General features: G+C 41.7%; 1 protein-coding gene across 1 annotated transcript in view; it reads right to left on the minus strand.

Moving 5' to 3' along the window:
* Positions 1–21,985: 21,985 nt before the first annotated feature.
* Mreg (melanoregulin) overlaps positions 21,986–22,784 on the minus strand; it is a 49,820-nt gene continuing 49,021 nt past the window's right edge. Inside the window, exon 5 of the mRNA XM_051190437.1 lies at positions 21,986–22,304. Within this exon, the coding sequence (XP_051046394.1) occupies positions 22,170–22,304 (135 nt within the window). The 3' untranslated portion in view covers positions 21,986–22,169. The remainder of the gene's footprint in view (positions 22,305–22,784) is intronic.

Below are 22,784 nucleotides of genomic sequence, written 5' to 3' on the forward strand. Positions count from 1 at the left end.
AATTTGCCTGAGTTATAAAGAGGAAAGCAGGCATTCAGCCCAGGGCTGCAGTGCTGACCCGGCTTCTCCCAACATATGTTACCTCTAAAGATGTGTGTTGGGCTTGTTCCTCCCCCCAGAAGATCTCCCATGAGTCCCTTGAGAACAGTGTGAGCCAAGTCACACATAATGGTTCCAACAGAAATATCCAGCATTTGTTACTTTTCTATTGCTTTGATAAAGTACCATAATGAAGGCAACTTATACAAGGGATATTTTATTGGGGGCTTAGGATTCCAGAGAGATGAGGGCCCATCTTCATCACTGTGAGGAAGTGTAGCAGTAGGTAAAAGACATGGTGACTGGAGCTGGAAATTGAGATCTGAGGGTTCCCATTACACCAACAAGAAGCAGAGGAAGCTTGCTGGAAATAGCACATGGCTTGTGAAAGCCTAAAGCCTACCCAAAGTAGCATACTTCCTCCAGCAGAGCCACACTTTCTAGACATACCCAAACAGTATCACCAACGAGGACCACACATTCAGATGCCTGAGAATATGTTGGACATCTCATTCAAGCCACCACAGGGGCCTCAACACAGGGACAAGGATCAGAAGATGGCTGACTGTTAGAAAAGCAGCATGGCTGGGTGGTGGTGGCGGTGGTGGCTCACACCTTTAATTCCAGCATTCAGGAGGCAAAGGTAAGCAGATCTCTGTCAGTTCAAGGCCAGCCTGGTGTACAGTGGAAGTTCCAGGATAGGTTCCAAGTGCTGCAGAGAAACCCATCTCAAAAAACAAAACAATACAAAAAGAATCCATAGGCAGCAACTTGGCTCCTCCATGTACTCTTTAAACATTGAGAAGTTCAAATATTCAATCAAAATGCTTGGATATCCACACAAAAGCATGCAAAGAAATTATCTTAAGCAACTTAAGGAAGAAAGCCTATTCTGGCTCACCACCCATCACTTCAGAGAAGTTGAAGCAACAGGCAGAGAGTGATGGATACATGTTGCTGCTCATGCCCTTTCTTCATTTTTATACTCCAGAATCCCAGCTAAGGAATGGTACCACCCACAGTGAACAGGTCTTCCCTCCTTGATTAACAGAAAAGATAACACTCCCCAGGCACACCCAGAGGCCATCTCTCAGTGTCTTAGTCACTGTTCTATTGCTGTGAAGAGACACCATGACCAAGGCAATGCTTACAAAAGAAAGCATTTAATTGGGAGCTTTCTTACAGTTTCAGAGGGTTAGCCCATGGTCATTGGGGAGGGGAGCAGACGGGCATGGTGCTGGAGCAGTAGCTGAGAGCTTTATACCCTGACCCACAGGTAGCAGGCACAGAGAGGTTTCTGAAACCTCAAAGCTCACTCACTCCCAATGGCACACCTCCTCCAACAAGGACATACCTTCTAATCCTACCTGACAGCTCATCAGCTGGGGACCAAGCAGATGTGTGAGCATGTGGGGGCATTCACATTCAAACTAGCACACCTAGGTAACTCTAGGCTATTGTCAAGGTGACAATTAACACTATCACACAAATGTTTGTAGCAGCAGTGTTGCTAATTATTAAAAATAGAATAACATAACTTTGGAATGAATGTTTGTGACGGGCAAAAACTCATACGTTAAAGTTCTAACCCCTGTGGTGGCTTGCAATAGGCTCATGTGTCTAAACTCTTGGTCTCAGCTGCTGGTGCTGTTGGAAGAAGTTGTGGAACCTTTTGAAGGCAGAACCTTCTAGAGGAAGTAAATCACTGAGAGGGAGGGCCTTAGTTTATAGTCTTGCCTCGTTTCTGGTTTACTATCTCAGTTTCCTGTTTGTAGTTAAAGATGCAATTTCTCAGGTTCTCCATCTGGCTGCCTGCAGACATGCCTCCTCCACCCACAACATCATGGGTTCTCTCTCTGTAACTCTAAAATAAATTAAATCCATTCTTCCATAGCTCCCTTTGGGGCATGGTGTTTTATTACAGCAACAAAAATTCACTAATACACTCCTTATTTGGAGGGAAAACTTTTGGCACTCATGAAGGCAGGGCTGTTTTGAATAGAATGAGTGCCCTTATAAGAAGATGAGAAATACAGAGATAGATAGACAGACAAACACAGAGAAAGAGAGAGAGAGAGCACTCTCAGTTCACCAAATTGTGTCTCAAAGATGGTTCTCTGCAAGAAAGCCCTCACCAGAAACTGAATCAAGGGCTGAGCCTGGACTAGAACTCATAGCTCCTAAACTAGGAGAAACAGATACTTGCTCCTTGTTAAGCTATGGCATATTTCTAATGGCAACCCTACTAGACTAAGATAAACCCAACTATCAACTGATGAATAGGTAAATTAAATGTATAGCCATACAATATAGTGGTGTTCTTCAGTACAAACAAATGAAATAGAATACTACAATGTGGATGAACTTTGAGTTTATGATATCAGCCCATGCATTAAAATGACCAGGAAACAAACATCTCTGATAGAGATAGAAACCACACTAGTATTTGCTTGGGGTTTGGAGTAGGAAAGAGAACAGATATGAAGAATGAAGGTGGCGTGCATGCTAAAGGATATGGAATTACTTTTGAAAAAAATGAAATAATTTATTTTAAAGTAATTGATTAGAAAACCAGTAGTTATATATAACTCTATAAAGGCACTAAAAAGTTGAATTCTGTAGTCACTCAGTTTTATGGAAATAAAACTATGACCAGAAGCCTTCCTAATGTTCTCCACATGCCTAGTGACAAAATTAATTCTTTGGTAGGAAAGGGCCTCCTAGTGTTCACCAAAATGTACCCATTTCAGCTGGTGTGGTGGTGCAGCATGAAGTCTTGGTCCTAAGAAGAGACTGAGGCAAGAGGACCACAAATTCAAGTCCAGCTGGACTGAATAATAAGGCCTTGTCAAAATAAAAATAAAACCCTAATTCAGTCTTGAGGTCCCATTGCACTTTGCCCTACTAATTCTAATTTTCACCACCTTCACCTGGCCTAAAGCACGACCCTAACTTGTTTCCATTCTTGCCATCTCCCATCTTCAAATTGAAGAGTTTTGCCTTAGCCAGGAACACCGTCTCTGGATGTCCCTGGAACCTAACTCATCAAAGGCCCATTGAAAGGATTTTAAAAAAAAATAGGTATGCAAACCCAAGAGAGAGAGAGAGAGAGAGAGAGAGAGAGAGAGAGAAGGGATAGCACATCAGCACTTACCATGGCCTTGAGGCATGATAGTAAAGACAGAAAAATTCTAGGGATATGGGATGGAAATGGTGTGCCTCATTCTACACTTCGGCTGAAGTCTCTCACCAGCCATGAGTCAATAATTCCAATTCCAGCACAATTAACATTTGCTGTGAAGATTTCTTACATAAAGACAATATTCCTTTTCTATAAAGGCATTTTTTAATAAGAACATTAAAATGTCAATGAAGCATGCTTAGAGCCTCAGCCTGTGTGACCTTCAAGTATGGTCTTGTTTCTCTCCCTCTGTAAAGCTCTCGCAAAGCAAATTAACTTTGGGGTACAGTAAAGATCCCTAAGCTCCCCACAGCTCTGTGATGTGGCGTTTCACCTTATTAACTCTAATCCTGTCTGTACAAATCAGGAACTACCTTCTGAGTTCATTGAAATTGCTTCTCCCTTTGAGGAGAGTAAATTTAGAGGTCATCAATATCCCCCTAACAGCTATCGGAAAGACTAGACAGTAAAATGCAATCCTCCTCTGAGAAGCCCTACCCATGTGTGGGTAGATATTATTCTCTCCCTGGGTACCTTCTTTCTCTATTAATCCCATCACTTACACCCACATTGAGAATCCCTTTTAATAATCTCCAACTCCACCACACTGGCTCATTGAGAAATTTCTTTTCTGCAGCTAGATCAAGCATCCAACTTGACCTGAGACAAGGTCTCTGGAAAAGACTTCCTCCAACCACTGCTGTGTCTCTACAACAACCCTTCCACCCCTGACAGCCTTGGGCACATAGCTTATGACCCATTATGACTTTAGAGCACACTATTTCTCTCCCCTTTGTACCTCAGTTCTGTTGAGTCCTCTGTCCTGGTTCCCTCAGATACAGCAACAGTTCTTCAACTCTTTATTTGGCAGCTCGCCCTTCAAGTCTCATACACCCTCTCTCGAAGACACCCTCTCTCAGAGAGAGACACCCTACCCACCTTGGGCAAAGCGGCCCACCCATTCCACTTTACCACATACCTGTGTTCCTCTCTATGGTACCTTGCTGCCTTTTCTATTGTCATTAGAAATTAATGTGGTTTTTTTTTTAATTCAAAAACCTATGCTATGAGCCTTTTTGTTTTGTTTTGTTTTTCAAGACAGTGTTTCTCTGTGTAGCCCTGGCTGCCCTGGACCTCACTCCATATAGACCAGGCTGGTCTTGAACTCACAGAGATCCACCTGCCTCTGCCTCCCACGTGCTAGGATTAAAGGTGTGTGCCACCACCTCCTGGCTTGAGCATTTATTTTTAATGAAAGTTCATAGACCTTTCTGTATTTTTAGATTGATTACAAAAGTAGCCTACAGAGGAGATCAGAGTGGCATTTGTTGTAAGTTCTTAAAAACTTCTTAGATGCCAGTAGCATGCCAGTAGACCCAAGAAAAAACCCTGTTTACTAAACTAACACACTATTATTATAGCACAGAAAACAGCATACTATCAGTAACATTATGGCATTTCAATATACATTATAGGATATAGGGCAAATAATTTCATATTTAGTATCTTTTTAAAATATATTTATTTATTTTTAATTATGTGGTGGGAGGGGGCATGGGTATATCACATGAGTGTAGGTGCCCATGGAGCTCAGAAGAAGGTTTTTTTGACCTTCTGGAGATTGAGTGTCAGGCAGTTGTGAGCTGACAGATAAGGGTTCTGGAAACCAAACCCAGGTCACCTGCAGAAGGGGTATTCACTGTTAGCCACTGAGCCAGGCTCTTAGTATCTTATTTTGATTTCAACATTTTGGGGTGCACTTTGTACAAAAAAATGATTATAAATTTGTTCAGCTTTGCCAATAATAGTCATGAAAGAGATATTTTTCTGGGCGTGTTTTCCAAAATCAGATACCTGAGTCCTTAGGGTCACTTTTCCCAAGTCAGGACTCAAAAAAGCTCTCAATTCATGTATATTCTTCAAAAAGTTTTACTTGTATAGAGGAAGAACACAGAGCATTGAAGAATGATCACTTTGGTGCATCCTTGAGAGAGGTTATGCACTTGTCCACTAAGCAAGCATAAGGAAATAGATGACTGGGCATGGGGTGGGGTGGAGTCTTCACAGAGATGTCCTAAGGAATGAGGACAGCTGCCATCCCTGCATCATGCTGGGTCACACTATCTCAAGAGTCTGACTCCAAGTGCCTAGCAGGAGACTATATGACTCCAAAGATGTTTTGACATGAAGTCGAGGCAGAAAAGCTCCTTACAGCTGGGTGTGGTGGCACACACTTTTAATCCCAGTTGGCAGAAGCAGGCAGATCTCTGAGTTCAAGACCAGTATGATCTATGCAGTGAGTTCCAGGACAGCAGGGCTACACAGAGGAACCCTGTCTAAAAAGGGGAGTAGGGCCAGGCAGTGGTGGCACATGCCTCTAATACTAGCACTTGGGAAGCAGGGGCAGGTGGATCTCTGTGAGTTCAAGGCCAGCCTGGTCTACAGAGCTAGTTCCAGGGCAGCCAACGCTACACAGAAACCCTGTCTCTAAGAAAAAAATTTTAATAGGGGGCGGGGGAAGGGGGATGGAAGAAAAGCTCCACTCAGGCACTAACTATGAATGAAGCACTCAGAATATAGGGATACAGGGTAATAAGGATTTGGGACTTCTCTCAAGGAAGTCCTCTTGTTTGGGGGGATAATAAAGAGGGATATAACATATTTCAATACACTATGATGCATGTTCTAAGCACTCTGCCACAGAGTCAAGAAAGGCCAGTCTCTGAGCCATAGCAATTCTGGGAGGATCGGGGAATCCTAAGGACTAAAATGTAGCAAAGGATCGGTCTTATTCTCTGATCTATCGGTTGCTGTGAAGAGACACCATTAGCAACACAACTTTTATTTTTTAAAAAAAAAAAGTGTTTTATTGACCACACCCACCTCATAATCCTTCTCAAATAGTGCCAATCCCTGATGACTATTCAAATATATGAGCCTATATGGGCCATTCTTATTCGAACCACCAGAGGATCTCCAGGGTTTCCTTTTTTTTTTTTTTCTGGGGGGGGTGGTTGGTGAGGAGGGGGATACCTCTGGAAAGAAAAGTCCCCTCTGCCACATATCAACAGATTACTGAGGTTCTGAAACAAGTCCATCCTCACTGGCCTGTATCCTTCAGTGCTTGGTTTAAAATAATAACACTAATAAGGGGCCGAAGAGATGGCTCAGCAGTTAAGAACACTGGCTGTTCTTCCAGAGAACCCGGATTCAGTTCCCATGACCCACATGGCAGCTCACAACTGTCTGTAGCTTCTCTTCCAGGGGGTTCAACACCCTCATATAAACATAACAAGAACCCACAGAAAAATATAAAAATAAGTAAATCATTTTTAATTTAAAAATAATAACAATAATGGGGAGCTAAAAGGACCTGACATGTTTACTAAACTGCCATCGTAGACTGTACCCTATGAGGAGGGAGACTGAACTCTGATGGCTTCCCATGGCCTAGGTGGTAGGGATGTAAGCAACTGTGACAGGAGGAATCTAATCGGCAAGGGGTGGCAGTCAGCTTGAAAGATAGCAACAAACAACGGAGGGGAAAATCAGTGGGGTTTTACCATGTAAACATGGTAAAATGTTCAGGGAAATGCAAAGCTAAGGCTTCACACATGTATCACACTATCAAAGTGATACACTGTCAGCCCTGCTACGGAAATCCACACAGGAGGATTACCAGGTTGGAGGCACAAGCTGGACAGTACCTTGTACCATCTCTGTCATATACAACTTCTCTTGTGTGACAGCTTATAGCTTCCAAGTGACTTCACATACACTCCTGTCGCTTTGAACTCCTTTGTAGAATAACGCGTCTGGATATATATATATGCACAATGCACTCAGCTATGATAAACCCAGCTACACTAAATCTTACAACTTGTTTATTTTCTAGAAGATTCCTGAAGATATTTTTCAAAAGCTTTTGAAATGTAAATATAGGGCTAGTCTTCAAAAGGATAGGCTTTCAACTATTCACACAGATCTAGCAGAGATCGAGCTGACAACAAGGCGGGCCATAAAAAACATACTTGGAAAGAAACATTTAATTCAGATGATGTAACTGGCTATACAAACCAGGCAACTACCTGGTCTCAGATCCTCAAGTTTATTACCTATGAATCAGAGATGGTAAACTTCAGGGAAGCAGCAAGTAGATAATTGTGGGGGAAAAAATGGTACTTTCTGAAGCCATCAGTGAGTACAGAGCTCACCTGAGTAGTCTTTAACTTCCATGTTAAAAGTTTGCCAAAGGCCAGGTGTGGTAGCACATGCCTTCAATCCCAGCATTCAGGAGGCAGAAACAAGTGAATTTCTGTGAGTTCAAGGCCAACCTGATCTATACAGAAAGTTCAAGGACAACCAAGGCTACATAGAGAGATCTTGTCTCAAATAACTAAGCACACACACACACACACACACACACACACCAGCTAAGTATAGTGACTGGTACCTGTAACATCAGCACTGGGGAGGGAGAGGCAGGAGAATTTTTCCTCAAGTTTGAGACCAGTTTGGGTTACATAACAAGTTCCAGACCTACAAAATGAGGTTGTAAAAAGAGAAGAAAATAAGATTAAAAATGTAAGATTAAGCTGTGTGGTGGTGGAAAACCTCTTTAATCCCAGCATTTGGGAGAAGGAGGCAGGTAGATCTCTGAGTTCAAGGCCAGACTGATCTACTAAGTGAGTTTCAGGACAGCCAGGGCTACACAGAGAAACCTTGTCTCAAAGTAAATAAATACATAAACAAATAAACCAGGCATGGCAGCCCATGCCTTAAATCCAAGCACTCAGAAGACAGAGGCAGATGGATCTCTGAGTTCAGACCAGCCTGGACTACCAAGTGAGTTCCAAAACAGCCAGGGCTACACAGAGAATGCTGATCTTGAAAAAACAAAAAATTACAACAACAATCACACCAGAATTTGAGTATGCCACAGAGCAAACAAACAAAGTCTGACATATGGCTAAGCAGCTGAAAACTCTTGCTTCTCTTCTAGAGGACCTGAGTTCAGTTCCCAGAACCCTCATCTAGCATCTCACAATACTTGTAGCAACAGCTGCTAGGGATCTCATAATCTCTTCTGAATTCTGTGGGCACCTACACACATGCACATATGCACACATATGTATATATATACAGGTAAAAATGAAATTAATTAAATTAAATAATTATAAGTAAATTAAATTTAAAAGGAAAAAAACTAGACAAACTATCCCAGAGTAACTTGAGTTTTTTTCATGAGCAGAAACTGAAGAGACCCAGAAGTATTCACAATTATAAACTTGTGACCATTCACCTTCAGGAAAACCTCCCTGACCTTCCATCTTTCTACTCACTGTCAGTTGACAAATGTTCCCCAAAAAAGTGATGACCTTTGAAATTTATGGCAAAAATTTTAAACTAAGTCAATTAAGAAAAACAGAAATGTGTATCTTAACTTGAGCTTTTGGAAAAGTTATCCTTGGGGGAGGAGTATGGAGGGCAAGGATGTGAAGAAAGGAGTCAGTAGTGGTATTATCATATTTCATTGTAAAAATGTGGAATTCTCAAGAATAAGTAAATTTTAATAACAACAGTAAGGATGTCTGAAAAAGTCATAAGGCATCATATATTATCTACCTACTGAAAATTATATATAATACATGTAAGTCTGCATATACATACATGATTTAAATGAAAGTTTCCTATCTGGGCTAACAATGCTCCCCGAAAGAGCTATGGAATGCCTAACCAACAAAAAACCCCAATACCAGGCACAAGACTCTCCTTTTTGAGTTGGTCAGGGCCTTCTGGGAGATTCCCAAAATGTAGTAGATGCCTGTGAATCATGACAATGACCAGCATAGCACTATAACCCTAGGGTACCATGGTAATTGGTGTACCTTGGCAGTAAACAATAGCTCTCTAACTGGACTTAAGGCCTGGTCAACAGCATGAAGTCTGATGGGAGATGTCATTCTGTAAATATGTTTCTCTTATTGGTTAATGAATAAAGCCCTGTTGACCAATAGGAAAGCAAGACAGGCAGGACTAGGAGAGAAGGAGGATTCAGGGAGATGTAGGAGGAGAGCCAACATGTAGGACCAAGAGAGCAGAGGTCCAGAGGATCCTCTCTCTAGTAAGATAAGAACACATGGAAATACTTAGATTGATAGAAATGGGTTAATATTTAAGACAGAGCTAGCCAATAAGAAACGCTAGTAACAGGCCAACAGCTTTATATCTAGTACAGTGTCTCTATGTGTTATTTGGGGATGACACGGGGGGGGGGGTGGTTTGGACCAGGCTGGCCAGAAAACTGCTCAAAACAGAAGTCTTATCTGGCACTGAAAAGCTAGCCAACTACCCAGATTAGTGAAGTCACGGATCTTGGAGGAGAACCTGCAACCAGAACTTCACTAAACAAACATAATCTCTAATTACATTCTAAATATTAACCCTTACACCCTGTAATGGTTTAAAAGAAAATGGCCCCCAAAAGAGTGGTACTATTAGGAAGAAGTCTGTTCCTGTGGGGGCGGGCTTTGAGGTCTCTTTTCTCAAGCTTCCCTAGTGTGACAGTCAGTTGACTTCCTGTTGCCTCGCAGTCAAGATGCAGCATTACACCTGCCCTTATGCCACCATGCTCCGCATCCTGATGACAATGGAAAGATGCCCCAATGAAATGTTTTCTTTATAAGAGTTTCAGTGGTCATGGTGTCTCTTCACAGCAATAAAAGACTCTAAGACACACCCACAGGTAAGTGGGGTCCTCACCCATCTGCGTTGAAGAAACTTCTCTTTGCAATAGACAGATAACTGTTGGAGAGAACTACAACTGACCAAAATACAGGGAACAAGAGGTTGCATTGTGTGGTATCCAGTCCCAAGTGATACTCCTGGGCCTGAGTCTCAGGGATCATCTCCAAATTAAAAAAAAAAAAAAAAAAAAAAAGGAGAGACTGAAGAGCCAGAGGAACAGGAAGTTGGCTGTCAGACTGAGTCTTATAGAAATGTCAGAGGGGCCACACCCATGAAGTCTCATCCATGTGGCTGCCCAACCAAGATCTGAACAGGATGCCGGCAACAGTCCTGCTAACCTGGAAGGGGGCAGTCTCATGAGCCTCCAGCCCTGAGCAAAGAACTACAGGCAGCTAAGAGATTCTGAGGGTGTGAGAAGCACTCTTCCTCAGGGAAGAGCCCTCCAATTGGTTATGCGATGCCGAGGGATCAGCCCTCAAATTATATCCATATTATATATCCATATTGTATACATATATACACATGTGTATGTAATATATAGTATACACATGTTTACTAATAACATTTAGTTGTTTGTAGCCACATATTTAGAAATAAATACATATACATACAAATATATAAGTACATATAACAAAAATTTTTAAAAAAACAAGCCATAAGTTTGAAAGAGAGAGAAAGGGGTGCATGGTGTGTGTGGTGGTGGTGGGGAGGGGAGAGGTGTTCAGGGAAGGAAAAGGAACAGGGGAAGATGTAATTATATTTCAAAAATAAAAAGTATATATTAAAAATAAATAATTATAATAGAAGTAAGTAGAAAAAAGAAAGAGAAGAAAGGGGGGAAAGGGGAAGAGAAAAGAAAGGAAGAAAGCAAGGGGGAAAAGGAATATGGTCTGTGGCAAATTTGACAAGGTTGGCCTTGACAGACACCAGAATGAGTCAACAGCGACATCTAGTGTTCAATCGAATCCTACACAGCTCTTCCGTGTGCAAGGAGACTCTGTTGTTTATTGTAAATGCAAATAAGTTTCATTTGTCAACTGCCTAAGCTCCCCATGTTCTCTTCAGCCCTTTTGCTGCTGCTTCTACAGATAAGGACAGATTCTACAGATTCCTCCCGAGAGATAGAGTACCACACAGCCCCACACACTCATGCAGCCCCACGTCAGCCACACCTAGGGAGGAAGCTATGTGCTAAGCATCCTTGGAGGCTCTCCAGGGTTTGTTTTTTAGGGATATTTTTTGTTTTGTTTTGTTTTGTTTTCCGAGACAGGGTGGCTCTGGGGGCTGTCCTGGAACTAGCTCTTGTAGACCAGGCTGGTCTGAAACTCAGAGAATCCGCCTGGCTCTGCCTCCCGAGTGCTGGAATTAAAGGCGTGTGCCACCACCGCCTGGCCTGTTTTTCAGTTATTTTTTTAACGTAATAAAATTTAGATGGCATCTGTTTAAAAAAAAAAAAAAACAATTCTAGATTTGCTTTCAATCTTCCTCCCTATTCTTAACTCTCTGGTGAATAGGGAATCCTAAAGAGAACTATTTAAACTAAAAACTGTTTACCTACTAATGCTACAAATGGAGCACGTGCCAGTGATCGTTAGAGGAAAAAGAAATTAACTTTTTGTCGTACTGCAAAGTGAACCTAGGACACTGCACATGCTGGGCAAGTACCTTGTACTGAGGTACACCCTAGTCTTGCCACTGATTTGGAGAAAGGGGGAAATGAAATATGATTTGCGAGGATAGTGTTCAAATAGACAATACTGATAAGGTGTGGCTATTCTATGGGAAGGAACTCTAATATAGAAAACTAGGTGCCTTCCATAACCTGCCCCACCCCACAGCCCTCCTGTCACTTTTGCTGATATCGTGCCTCCACAGACCTTCTTTGCTGAAGACCTAGGTCTGGCTTCTGAATCTGACTTCTTTAGGTGACAACCGATAGAGAGGTCCTGGGCAAAGAATACATACACAGTACTGTAGTGTAGGTAGACCCGAGGCTTAGTTAACACAAAGGCTACACACACCAGCCAGCGCAGCAGGGTCTCCCACGACCAGACACGCTTCTGGTGTCTGGTGTACCCACAAAGGGGCTGCGCTCACATGCTCGCCGCTTTGTTGAGAGTGAGTATTCTGTCAGATCCTTCAAGAAATGCCCTTTAGGCCAGAGAGAGGATTCAAAGGTCATGGTGCGTACCACCAAGCCCGATGACCGGAGTCAATCCCCAGAACCTGCATGGTGGGAGGACTGGACAGGACACGCCCACAGGTTCTCTGACCTCCACATGTGTGTCATAGCATGTAGTCAACACACACACACACACACACACACACACACACACGCTAAATAAGGATTGGGGGAAGTGCTGGGGATTTTGTCGTTTGTTTGAGACAAGGTCTCTATATATAACTTTGGCTGTCTTGGGACTCACGGAGATGCTCCTGCCTCTGCCTGCTGAATGCACCACCATGCCCAGCTAAATTAAGTTACTTTTAATTTTTTTTTTTTTTGAGACAGGGTTTCTCTGTGTAGTATTGTAGACCAAGCTGGCCTCAAATTCACAGAGATCCATCTGCCTCTGCCTCCCCAATGCTGCTAATGAAGTTATTTTTAAAAAGAGTAACACCCTTTGCCACTGTAAAACTGTAGACCTTCCTGGGTCCTCCAAAGAACTGCTCACCTAGCGATAATATCAGTAAAATTCTCAAGGAAAGTCCAAGTACGTCCCTCTAACAGTCTGGCTTTTCAGGCTCATCCATGACATGTTCCTAAAGCAGTGTGTTGAGATTTTTCTCTATAATTATTCATTCGTTCATGTTTTCATTTACTGAGTATCACCAATAACCTAAAACTACTTGAACTTCAAACCTATCATTTAAAACTAACTTCCCCAGGGGCTGGAGAGATGGCTCCAGCTCGGGAACTCTGCTCTTCCAGAGGTCCTGAGTTCAATTCCCAGCAACCACATGGTGGCTCACAACCATCTATCATGAGATCTGGTGCTCTCTTCTGGCCTTCAGGCAGATGTGCAGACAGAACATTATCTATGTAATAAAAATAAGTAGATTTTTAAATTTTTTAAAAAAGTAAAAAAAAAAGGAACTTCCCTGGATTATGAAAATAGTCTATCTTCTAAAACTAAACTAAAAAAAAAGAACTAGAGGCTAATCTTCATATTTGGAATTTTATGGTTTATCAGAGAACATAAAAATGAATTAAGAATCCTTGAAACTCACTTGACAAATTGATGTGTTATCATTCTTAGTCTATTACTGTTCTAGACAGCCTTTTCTCTTGTGTGTGTGTGGGGGGGTGCGCGTGCGCACGCTCTCAAATACATACGAGACAATCACTGCCTCGTATACATGCCCCATATACTATATATTCCCTGCAGTATTCCCTTCAGACCACCTTCATCTTCCTTGACAACTGAAGAAATTAGTCACAAAAGAATATGCAAATTCCCCAATTTTAGACACCACCACTCATCTAGCTGAGATCCCAGGGATGAAGGTTAGAGATTCCGCTCTCGAATCTGCGGCATCCTTCTCTGTATCCTTGGCCTCTGACTTTTGATCGAGGTCCACAGAATGCTCAGCGGAGCTGGAAATTTCTGTGGCAACATTTCAGCATTAAATTTAGGTGTCTTCCAACCTTGTCATCATGTGTTAAACCAACTTTACCAAGATAAATCAGCTTGGGGGGTGCTATAGTTTCAAAAGCAGTCACAAAATCGTTTCTCCAGCTTTATCACAACTCACTGTGGATTTGCACACTTCCACCTTTAAACTTGGGGATCCTGGTTTACTCAGAGGCCATGGATGGAGCCACTCTTTTCCTATAATGTTTCTGACATGAATGAAGAGAAATATACTTATTCATGACTTGAAGTATTATTACATAGTGGGATCAACTTATAAAATGTAGTAAAGACATGCCGTGGCATCAGGAGAGGAGAGCGTGGTGAAGAGAAAAGACAACTTGAGATGGAAGTCACCAATAATAAAATATGCTTCAGCTGTTTATTAACTATTTGGACTTGGAGAAGTAACCTCTGGACCAGATCCACATTAGCAAAATGAGTATTTTGGAATGCATGACATATGTAGTTATTAATCCCCACTGTCAACTTGACTGGACTTAGAACCACCTAGAAGAAATACCTGTGGGCATAGCTTCTGAAGAGGGAGTTGAGTGTGAGTTGCATGGTCCCCTGGGCTTTTATCTCAGACTGAATGAAAGGGGGGGGGGGGATGAGAAAGTGAGCAGTTCACCAGCATATCTCTCTCTCTCTCTCTCTCTCTCTCTCTCTCTCTCTCTCTCTCTCTCTCTCTGCTTCTTGCTGCAGATGTCACATGATCAGCCACCAGCCACCTCACATTCCTGTCGCCATGCTTCCCCACCAGGATGGAATAAAGTCTCGACTCCTAAGCCAAAATAAAGCCACACTTCCTTAAATTGTTTTTGTGGAGTACTTGTCCCAGAAATGAGAGAAATAACTTATAGCATGTAAGATCCGTCTGAGCTCTAGAATCTGACTGTGGAATCTCAAAATGAACACCATTAAGATATAGATTTTTAGACTGGAAGTAATTCATAAGTGAGAAGCCAGTAACAAATCATAAAATGTAAATGCAAAACTCAAACAGTCAAACATAGCTATCTTGGCAGGAGAGACACTGCACACCTCCCTCCATTCAGCTATCAGACTACTGAAACAATGTTTTAGCCCAGTGGTTCTCAACTCATGGCCCCTTTGGGGTCAAACAGCCTTTCCACAGGGGTCACCTAAGACCATCAGAAAACACAGATATTTACATTAGGATTCATAGCACTACCAAATTACAGTTATGAAGAAGCAACTGCAATAATCTTATGATTGAGGGTCACTACAACGTAAGGAACTGTATTAAAAGGTTGTAGTTGAGAACCACTGCTTTAGCCAAACAGAAAATAAATCCATTCTCCCTTACCAATATTTCTCTCTGCCGGGCATTGGTGGCCCACACCTTTAATCCCAGCACTCGGGAGGCAGAGGCAGGCAGGTCTCTGAGAGAACAACCTGGTCTACAAGAGCTAGTTCCAGGACAGGCTCCAAAGCCACAGAGAAACCCTGTCTTGGGAAACAAAAAAAACAAAACAAAAAAAAACAATATTTCTCTCCTAATTCTCTGAGAGAACAGCCTGGTCTACAAGAGCTAGTTCCAGGACAGGCTCCAAAGCCACAGAGAAACACTGTCTTGGGGAAGAAAAAAAAAAAAAAAAAAAAAAAAAACAATATTTCTCTCCTAATTTCTTTTAAGGTACAGGAAAACTGTGAGTTAGGTTTTTAATCTATGTCCTCTAGTAGCATTAGTCCTTGAAAATCTTGTCACTGAACATGAATTAAAGAGACTTGGCCACTATCAGAGACTACTGCCTCTGTTCGGAATGCTGCTGTGTGGGTAAAAGAGAAAAACAAAGGCCCCATGAAGCAGATGTTGTAAACAGGGAGCAGGTGTTGATGTTTATTTATACCTGGTTGCTGCATAGATCGGCACTGTTAGAATTTCAAATGAAGGGTTTAGCTGGTGGACAAGAGATAAAGGAAACGAAAACAAAAGAAATAAAAGCAATGAAGAAGCATGAGGGGTAACGCTCAACCCATCTAATAAACAGAAACTCAAATCAATAAGAAACTCTGTGTGTGTGTGTGTGTGTGTGTGTGTGTGTGTTTACATTTTTCTAAGTTTCCAGCAATAAAAAGGTGGGAAACTGAGGCCTGGCAGTGGTGACACATGCCTCTAATCCCAGCAATCAGGAAGTAGAGGCAGGCAGATCTCTGTGAGATCGAGGTCAGCCTGGTCTACAGAGCTAATTCCAGGACAGCTAGGGCTGTAACACGGAGAAACCCTGTTCCAGAGCAGGGAGGGAGGTAGGAAACTCTATCTTCATACATCCCTGCTAGGAGATAGCACAAATAAGTCTTTGGAAGACGAATTATCATCTGTGTAAAGAATGATTTAAATATTTACACCCTCTGACTCTGTAACCCCATTAAAAGTACTGGACAAAGCAGTTATGTGTGAAGATGCTCAGTTCAGAGAAAATTAGGGACAACCTCTAAACGTCCAGAAATAGACAAAAGATAACCAACTTTTCTATGCCTACCCAATTAAACATAGCACTTTATAAAAAACGATGTCCATGGATTCCACTTAGGAACAAAACCTTTGGAGCCTGTGAAATTGCACAAATCTATTGGGTCATATGTAGATCTTTGTTTTGTACGATGTTTTTATTTTTAATTTTTAGGCTATTGATCAACATTTTTAAATTTTTTTCTTTTGTTGTTTTCAATCATGTAATGTGGGGGGGGCAGGTGGTGATGGACACTAAGGCAAGAAGAATGTTGGACCTCCTGGAGCTGGGGTTACAGGCAGCAGGGAACTAGCTGACATGGGAACAAAGAACCAGATCCAGACTCAGATCCTTCACAAGCTTAGCAGGTGCTCTAACAGCTGAGCCAGCTGGTCAGCCCCAGTAGTCACCATTTCAAAACTGAGAAAACCGGACACAGATGTTGCACTGGGCTCTACTCAAGGGGGGAGGGGGTACAGAAGACCTGACAAAGTAAAATGTTTTATATATGACAAAACTGTTCCCGTTAGAATAAAGAAAATTAACCTCCTCTGGATTGACTGCCCCTATTCTTAGGCTCATAAGGGCATCTGAGTTCAGAGCCCTCTAGCAAAACTTTTCAGTTAGGATATCAAATGACATATACAAACTTCAAATCTGCCCTTACAGAAAGAATGAAACCAAGAGCCCGGATAGCTCAGTCGATAGAGCATCAGAAAGAATGAAACCTCCCAAATTGCTATAAATGCTTGCAATACAGCTTCTAGCATTAACGTTGTTGGTTTGGTTCGGTTCGTTGTTTGTTTTGTTTGTTTTGAACCAGACACGATAGCATGCACCCAGCACTCAGGAGACGAGACCAAGGCAGGACACTTTGAACTACATAGTAAGTTTAAAGTGAACTGGAGCTACATAGTGAAACCCTGTCGCAAATACTAAGGGGCTGGGGAAATGGTCTACTTTGATAAAATACTTGCTGCACCAACTTGACGAGGTGATTTCAGATCCCCGGGACCCGCATGAGATCCAGGTGCAGCAGTGCATTGCTGAGCCCAGCACAGGGAGGAGGACACAGGAAGATTTTTATAAGATTTTTATTTAATCGGTGTTTTGCATGTGTGTATGTCTGTGTAAGGGTGACAGCTGTGAGATGCCACGTGGGTGCTGGAAATTGAATTCAGGTCCTCTGGAACAGTTACTGGCCAGCTTGTCTAGCCAAATTCACAAGCGCTAGGCTGAGAAAGACTGTCTCAAAAGGAAAAAATAAAATAAAATAAGGAGATGAATTGAAGAAGACATCCAGCATCAACCTCTGGTGTTCACACTCAAAAGTGCAAACATACATGTGTGCACACACACAAACACGGAATTTTGTGTAATATTTAAATAGGATGAAAATTGATCTAAGCCAATGTGACCTTCCAGCAAAGCCTGGGCCTTTAGTGAACACCAGTGAGGAAATGAGGGGTGTGTGTTTCCTCCATATTCTTAAAACCGACGGTATGTTGAAATGAAAAAAGTCTTAATCCAAATTTTTCTGTGCATAAAGCACTTATTAGTTAGACAAGATATAGTTGCTGCCTGCAAACCTAGGGAAGTTTCCATCCTGTTTTGGGGCCCACAGTGTTACAAGTTTAAGCTTGAAATTCTCACTCCTGAGCAGACTATATTCTGATAACAAGATCTGAGGACACATTTTGGTCTACAGAGCTACTTCCAGGACAGGCTCCAAAGCAATAAGTACAGAGAAAACCTGTCTCCAAAAACCAAAAAGAGAAAAAAAGAAAAGTTAATGTCCCCTCTAAATTCAATCTTAAGAAATACTTAGAATACAGAGTAGAAATCATAGCAAATAAACCCCATTTAACTGAAAAAGCAATCAAAGAAAGAGAAGCAAGCCAAGGCTCAGTTCTCCATTAGCCAGTCAGTGTTCCAAAAGCATACATTAAGTAATCTGAAAACTGGGAATTCAAGTATCCATTTGTACTGTGTCAAATAGAAGATGGAGGGGTACCCTGGAAGTTAATAACTTTTGTTGGAACATTATACACAGCAAAAAAGTGTCTAGCCACTTTCATTCTGTACAAGGAAGTCATTTGCAAAGTACAACATTATATGCCTTTCCATGAAGCTTATTCAAATTCAGTCACTTTCTTGTGACATCTCTAATGGAAAGCGATCTAGGAAATGAATGAACACATTAATCCAATGGTAAGTAAGCCAAGTTTGTGTCATGATCCATTTGTGATCACAAAGCAAATCAATTTGAGTTTATGCTGCTGCCAATGCAAAATTTCCCAAAATGACTGCCTTTAAAGAGGTAAAGCCTAGAGAAACTTAGGTTTCATTTCTCAACTAAAGGAAGGATGTTCATTGTGAAGACCATTTCACAGAAGAAGGAAGAGGAGGAAGAAGGAGAAGGAGGAGAGGAAGAAGAAAAAGATCATCTCAACTAAAAATGTTAAAATATCATGTATAATCAATCATGAATCTTGGTTATCAAGATGCATAGATCTGGATTCCACTAAGAGACGAGTCCCCTGGGCACACAAGGGGAGGATTTTCCAAATTAAAGAAGACTCACCCTGACTTCCAGTGTTAGCTTAGACATGACAAAATCCAAGGGGAAGGGGTTTTTGCATACTTGCTTTCATGTGTTGACAAGTTCATCTCTGTTAGCATCTTGCTGCCAGGTTCATCTGTGTTGCTGTTGCTGCCGCCGCCGCCACTGTCACTCTTCACTGGCATCAGAACTGTCTAGGATAGTTTTATTTTGATACAAGCTAAAGTCATCTGAAAGGAGGGAACCTTAATTAAGAGAATGTTCCCATTAAGATCAGGTGGTAGGCAAGCCTGTAGGGCTTTTTCTTAATTAACAATTGGTGGAGAAGAGCCCAGCCCACTGTGGGTGGGCCATCCCTGGGCTGGTGGTCTTGAGTTCTGTAAGAAAGCAGGCTGAACAAGAGAAGAGGAGCACACCAGTAAGCAGCACCCCTCCATGGCCTCTGCATCAGCTCCTGCCTCCTGCTGATGGGGGAATGTCCTTCTGTATGTATATGTTTCTTTTATTGACTGATGAAACAAACAATGATTGGCCACTAGCCAGGCAGGAAGTATAGGCGGGGCTACGAGACAAGGAGAATTCTGGGGGAGAGGATACAGTCAGAAGCCGCCAGGAGATGCCATGTAGCTACTGGGAAGATAGGACGCCAGGCATTCTCCAGTAAAATAAGGCCATGTACAAATACATATATTAATAGTTATGGGTTAATAATTAAGAGATAGCTAGCCAGTAAGAAGCCTAAGCCATTGGCCAAACAGTTTATAATTAATATAAGCCTCTGTGTGTTTATTTGGGTCCAAAAGGCTGCAGGACTGGGTGGAACAGAAACTCCGACTACATCCTGCCCTGTTTAAGTTCCTGTCCTGACCTTCGTTTGATGATAAACAGTAATGTGAAAATGTAAGTAAGCCACATAAGCCCTTCCTCCTCAAGTTCTTTTGCCATGGTATTTCATCACAGCAATAGTAACCCTAAGATACTCACTCTGCCTCCCAGTGGGCATCCTACATCTATTGACTACTTTACTAAGGACATCAAGTGCAAGGAGAGTTTAAGAAACTGAGTTTAAAGCCAGCCTGGTCTACACACAGAAGTTCCAGGGCAGCCAAGGCTACACAGAGAAACCCTGTCCCAAAACAAAACAAACAAACAAAAATCACCAAAGAAAATGTAATACTTTACTATCATGTCCAATAGCATCCATGCAAAACGAACTTGAGTATTTGACTTGCTAGTTACAGATATTTTCCCCTGATGCTCAGTAGAATAAATAATTTTAATTCAAAAATGTGTTCCCGTCTACACTTAAAGCCACCCAGCACACACAGATGGGTCTCTGAGAAGGGTTGAAGTGATCCACAAAGAGATGATGATTAGAGGAGGAGAGCCCTGTGGCCTCCCAACACGTCTGCAGCCCCTGGTCCTGCAGAGAACCCTATGCTCTCTGAAGTGCCCACTTCAGTCAGTTCCAACCTCTTATACACTGCAGTGCCTACTCACGTTAGCACAAATCCACTCCCTGACTGGAATTAGGGGAGCAAGAGGCCCTTAAACCAGTCTGCCTCTCGGTGTCTTTGCCCTTTAACTTATGGGATCATGGAAGGAACACCAGAGGCCCTTCTCATTTGTCAGAAATATAACACACATTCAACTTAAGGCACACATGGAAGCCTTTTTAATTCCTTGGATAATAAGCATTCCTGGGTAATTTCATGTATTTTAATTACCACAGAGATAATTTTATACACTTGTTCATTAACAAAAATAAAAACCATGGGGGATGGAGAGATGGCTCAATGGTTAAGAACACTGGCTGCTCTTCCAGAGGTTCAATTCCTAGCACCCATATGGCATCTCACAACTGCCTGTAACTCCAGTTCCAGGGGATCTGACACCTTCACACTGATGCACACAAAATAAAGTTAAAATAAATTATTAAAATAAACAGTAAATAAATAAAACTTTGGTAATGGTTTACAATCCAAACACAGATAAGTTCATCTATTTTAACATCAAAAAAAAAAAAAAAAAAAAAAAGACAAAACAAATACTGAGTACAGATAATAAAACAATACAACGGTCTAAGAGTTCTTGTTTATTTTATTGCTTATTTTCTAAAAGCCCACAGAAGAAAATACCCAAGGGGCTAATTACAAACAATATGAGGCAGAGATTAAGCACTAAATATTAAAAAAATAAAACTTTTAGCTTACCTACTAAACTAGAAGAATTCTCTGGGAACAAATATGTTAAATTGGTCTACAATGCATTAATGAATGGAGAACATGTATTCCCTAGTAAATATTTTAAATATGGAGTACACAAGCAAAAAAAAAAAAGAATCCTCGGGATATGAAATTTTTCAAGTCACAACCTCCTGAACAGTCTAATATAAATTTGTTTTCACCTGAAGTTAGAAGTGCAAAACTGTTTAAAAATGAAAATAGTCCTCAGTATTCTACTGATAAATTCTACCAGTCTTTAAAGGATTTTCAACAAAACAAACCATGAACTCTTGGCAAGCTCCTTCCTTATGACTTCAGGAAACTGGGCTTCTCCTCCTGTGGGCAAACCGCACTGTTAGCACAGCGACACTTTGAAAATCGTCATCAGACAGATGGAAAACCCAACAGTGACCTCTGTCAATATGTCACCGCCTGTATATCTGTAAGTCTGCACCGGAAGCTCTGTGGCAGGTACCACCTTCACCTGATAAGCAGGAAACAGATTCAATACAGGAAGCAGAGGCCTAACATTCCAGTTCACAGATGCTTTTCTTTATAAAATGCCAAGGGCTTTGAACTAGAAATGGGCAACACATATTTAAAAAAAAAAAAAAAAAACAAAAAAAAACGAGGTCATTAGGTAGCTTTAATGCTGGGAATTAATGTTGAGGGTTTAAGATGCTTGTGTCACAAATGAAGACACTTAGCTGCAGGAAGTTCTGCTATCCGGGCTATGTGTCCCCACGCTTCTATTGTCTGGTCCACCTATGCTTCTAAATAACCCGCCTGATGCTCAAAAGGGGGCCCCAAATAACACATGAGCTACTGCGGGTGTTTCCAAATCTAAGAGGGGTCCACGAGGCATAGAATTTTATGAAATTTGGGGCATTTTGTTTAGTACTACATTTAATAATGAAGTAATAAAGGCTCAGTTACACCTTTCTCTATTCATCATCACTGTTTTTTGTTGATTAGAAAACACCAGTCCTCCAAGGACGAATGAACGGTAGCTTATATAACCAGCGAGGCGATGAGTTCTTGCAATCTGACCACCCAGGAAAAACATCCACCAGCCAACTAACTCCCTTTCTGGGTGCACAGGCACCAGGTGTTTGTAACACAAGCAGAGCCTTCTTAGGCTAAGGTCCTAAGGAAGACGTCTCATTCTGTAGGATTCAGAATCCTGTTTGAGTGTAGAAATTTGTCTTCCTGGCTCACTCACAACCACAGGCAGCCGTCCAACTTTGGTGAATTACTGTGTCATGGTGAAAGAATCCCACTCTTCTTCCGGGCCATCCTTCAGGGACTTGGAAATGGAAGGTAGTGCAGTTTTTTCTGGCCATCTACCAGGCAAGGGACCCCAGGCTTCTTGGGGTAAGTTCGGCTAGCAATTTTAAAGAATTCTTCAGCAGCATCAAGAGCAATGAGACGGTCCTGCAGTTTAATAAATAAATAAATGGGAAAAAAAAACAAATAAATACATGAAAAAGAAGCTTGCCAAGTTGGAAACTGAGCTATATGGATGAGAAAAGTTAATAAAAAATAAAGCCTGCCCCAGAAATAATACCAAGCAAGTAAAACATTCATTAAAAATTTCAAGACTCAAAAAAAAAAAAAAAAAAATTCAAGACTTGGGGCTAGAGAGATGGCTCAGTGGTTAGGAGCATTGGCTGCTCTTCCAGAGGCCCTGAGTTCAATTCCCAGCATCCACATGGTAGTGAGATCTGGGTGTCTTCTTCTGGCATAAAGGCATAAGGCATACATACAGATAGAGCACTGGTATACATAAAATAAGTAAATCTTAAAAATAAAAAAATAAAAAACCTTTGGCCAGCTGATGGTGGCACAGGCCTTTAATTCCAGCACTGGGGATACAGAAGAAGGTGGATCTCTACAGAGCGAGTTCCAGGACAG

Source organism: Phodopus roborovskii, unplaced genomic scaffold, assembly GCF_943737965.1.
Source record: "Phodopus roborovskii unplaced genomic scaffold, PHOROB, whole genome shotgun sequence".
NCBI classification, from domain to species: Eukaryota; Metazoa; Chordata; class Mammalia; order Rodentia; family Cricetidae; genus Phodopus; species Phodopus roborovskii.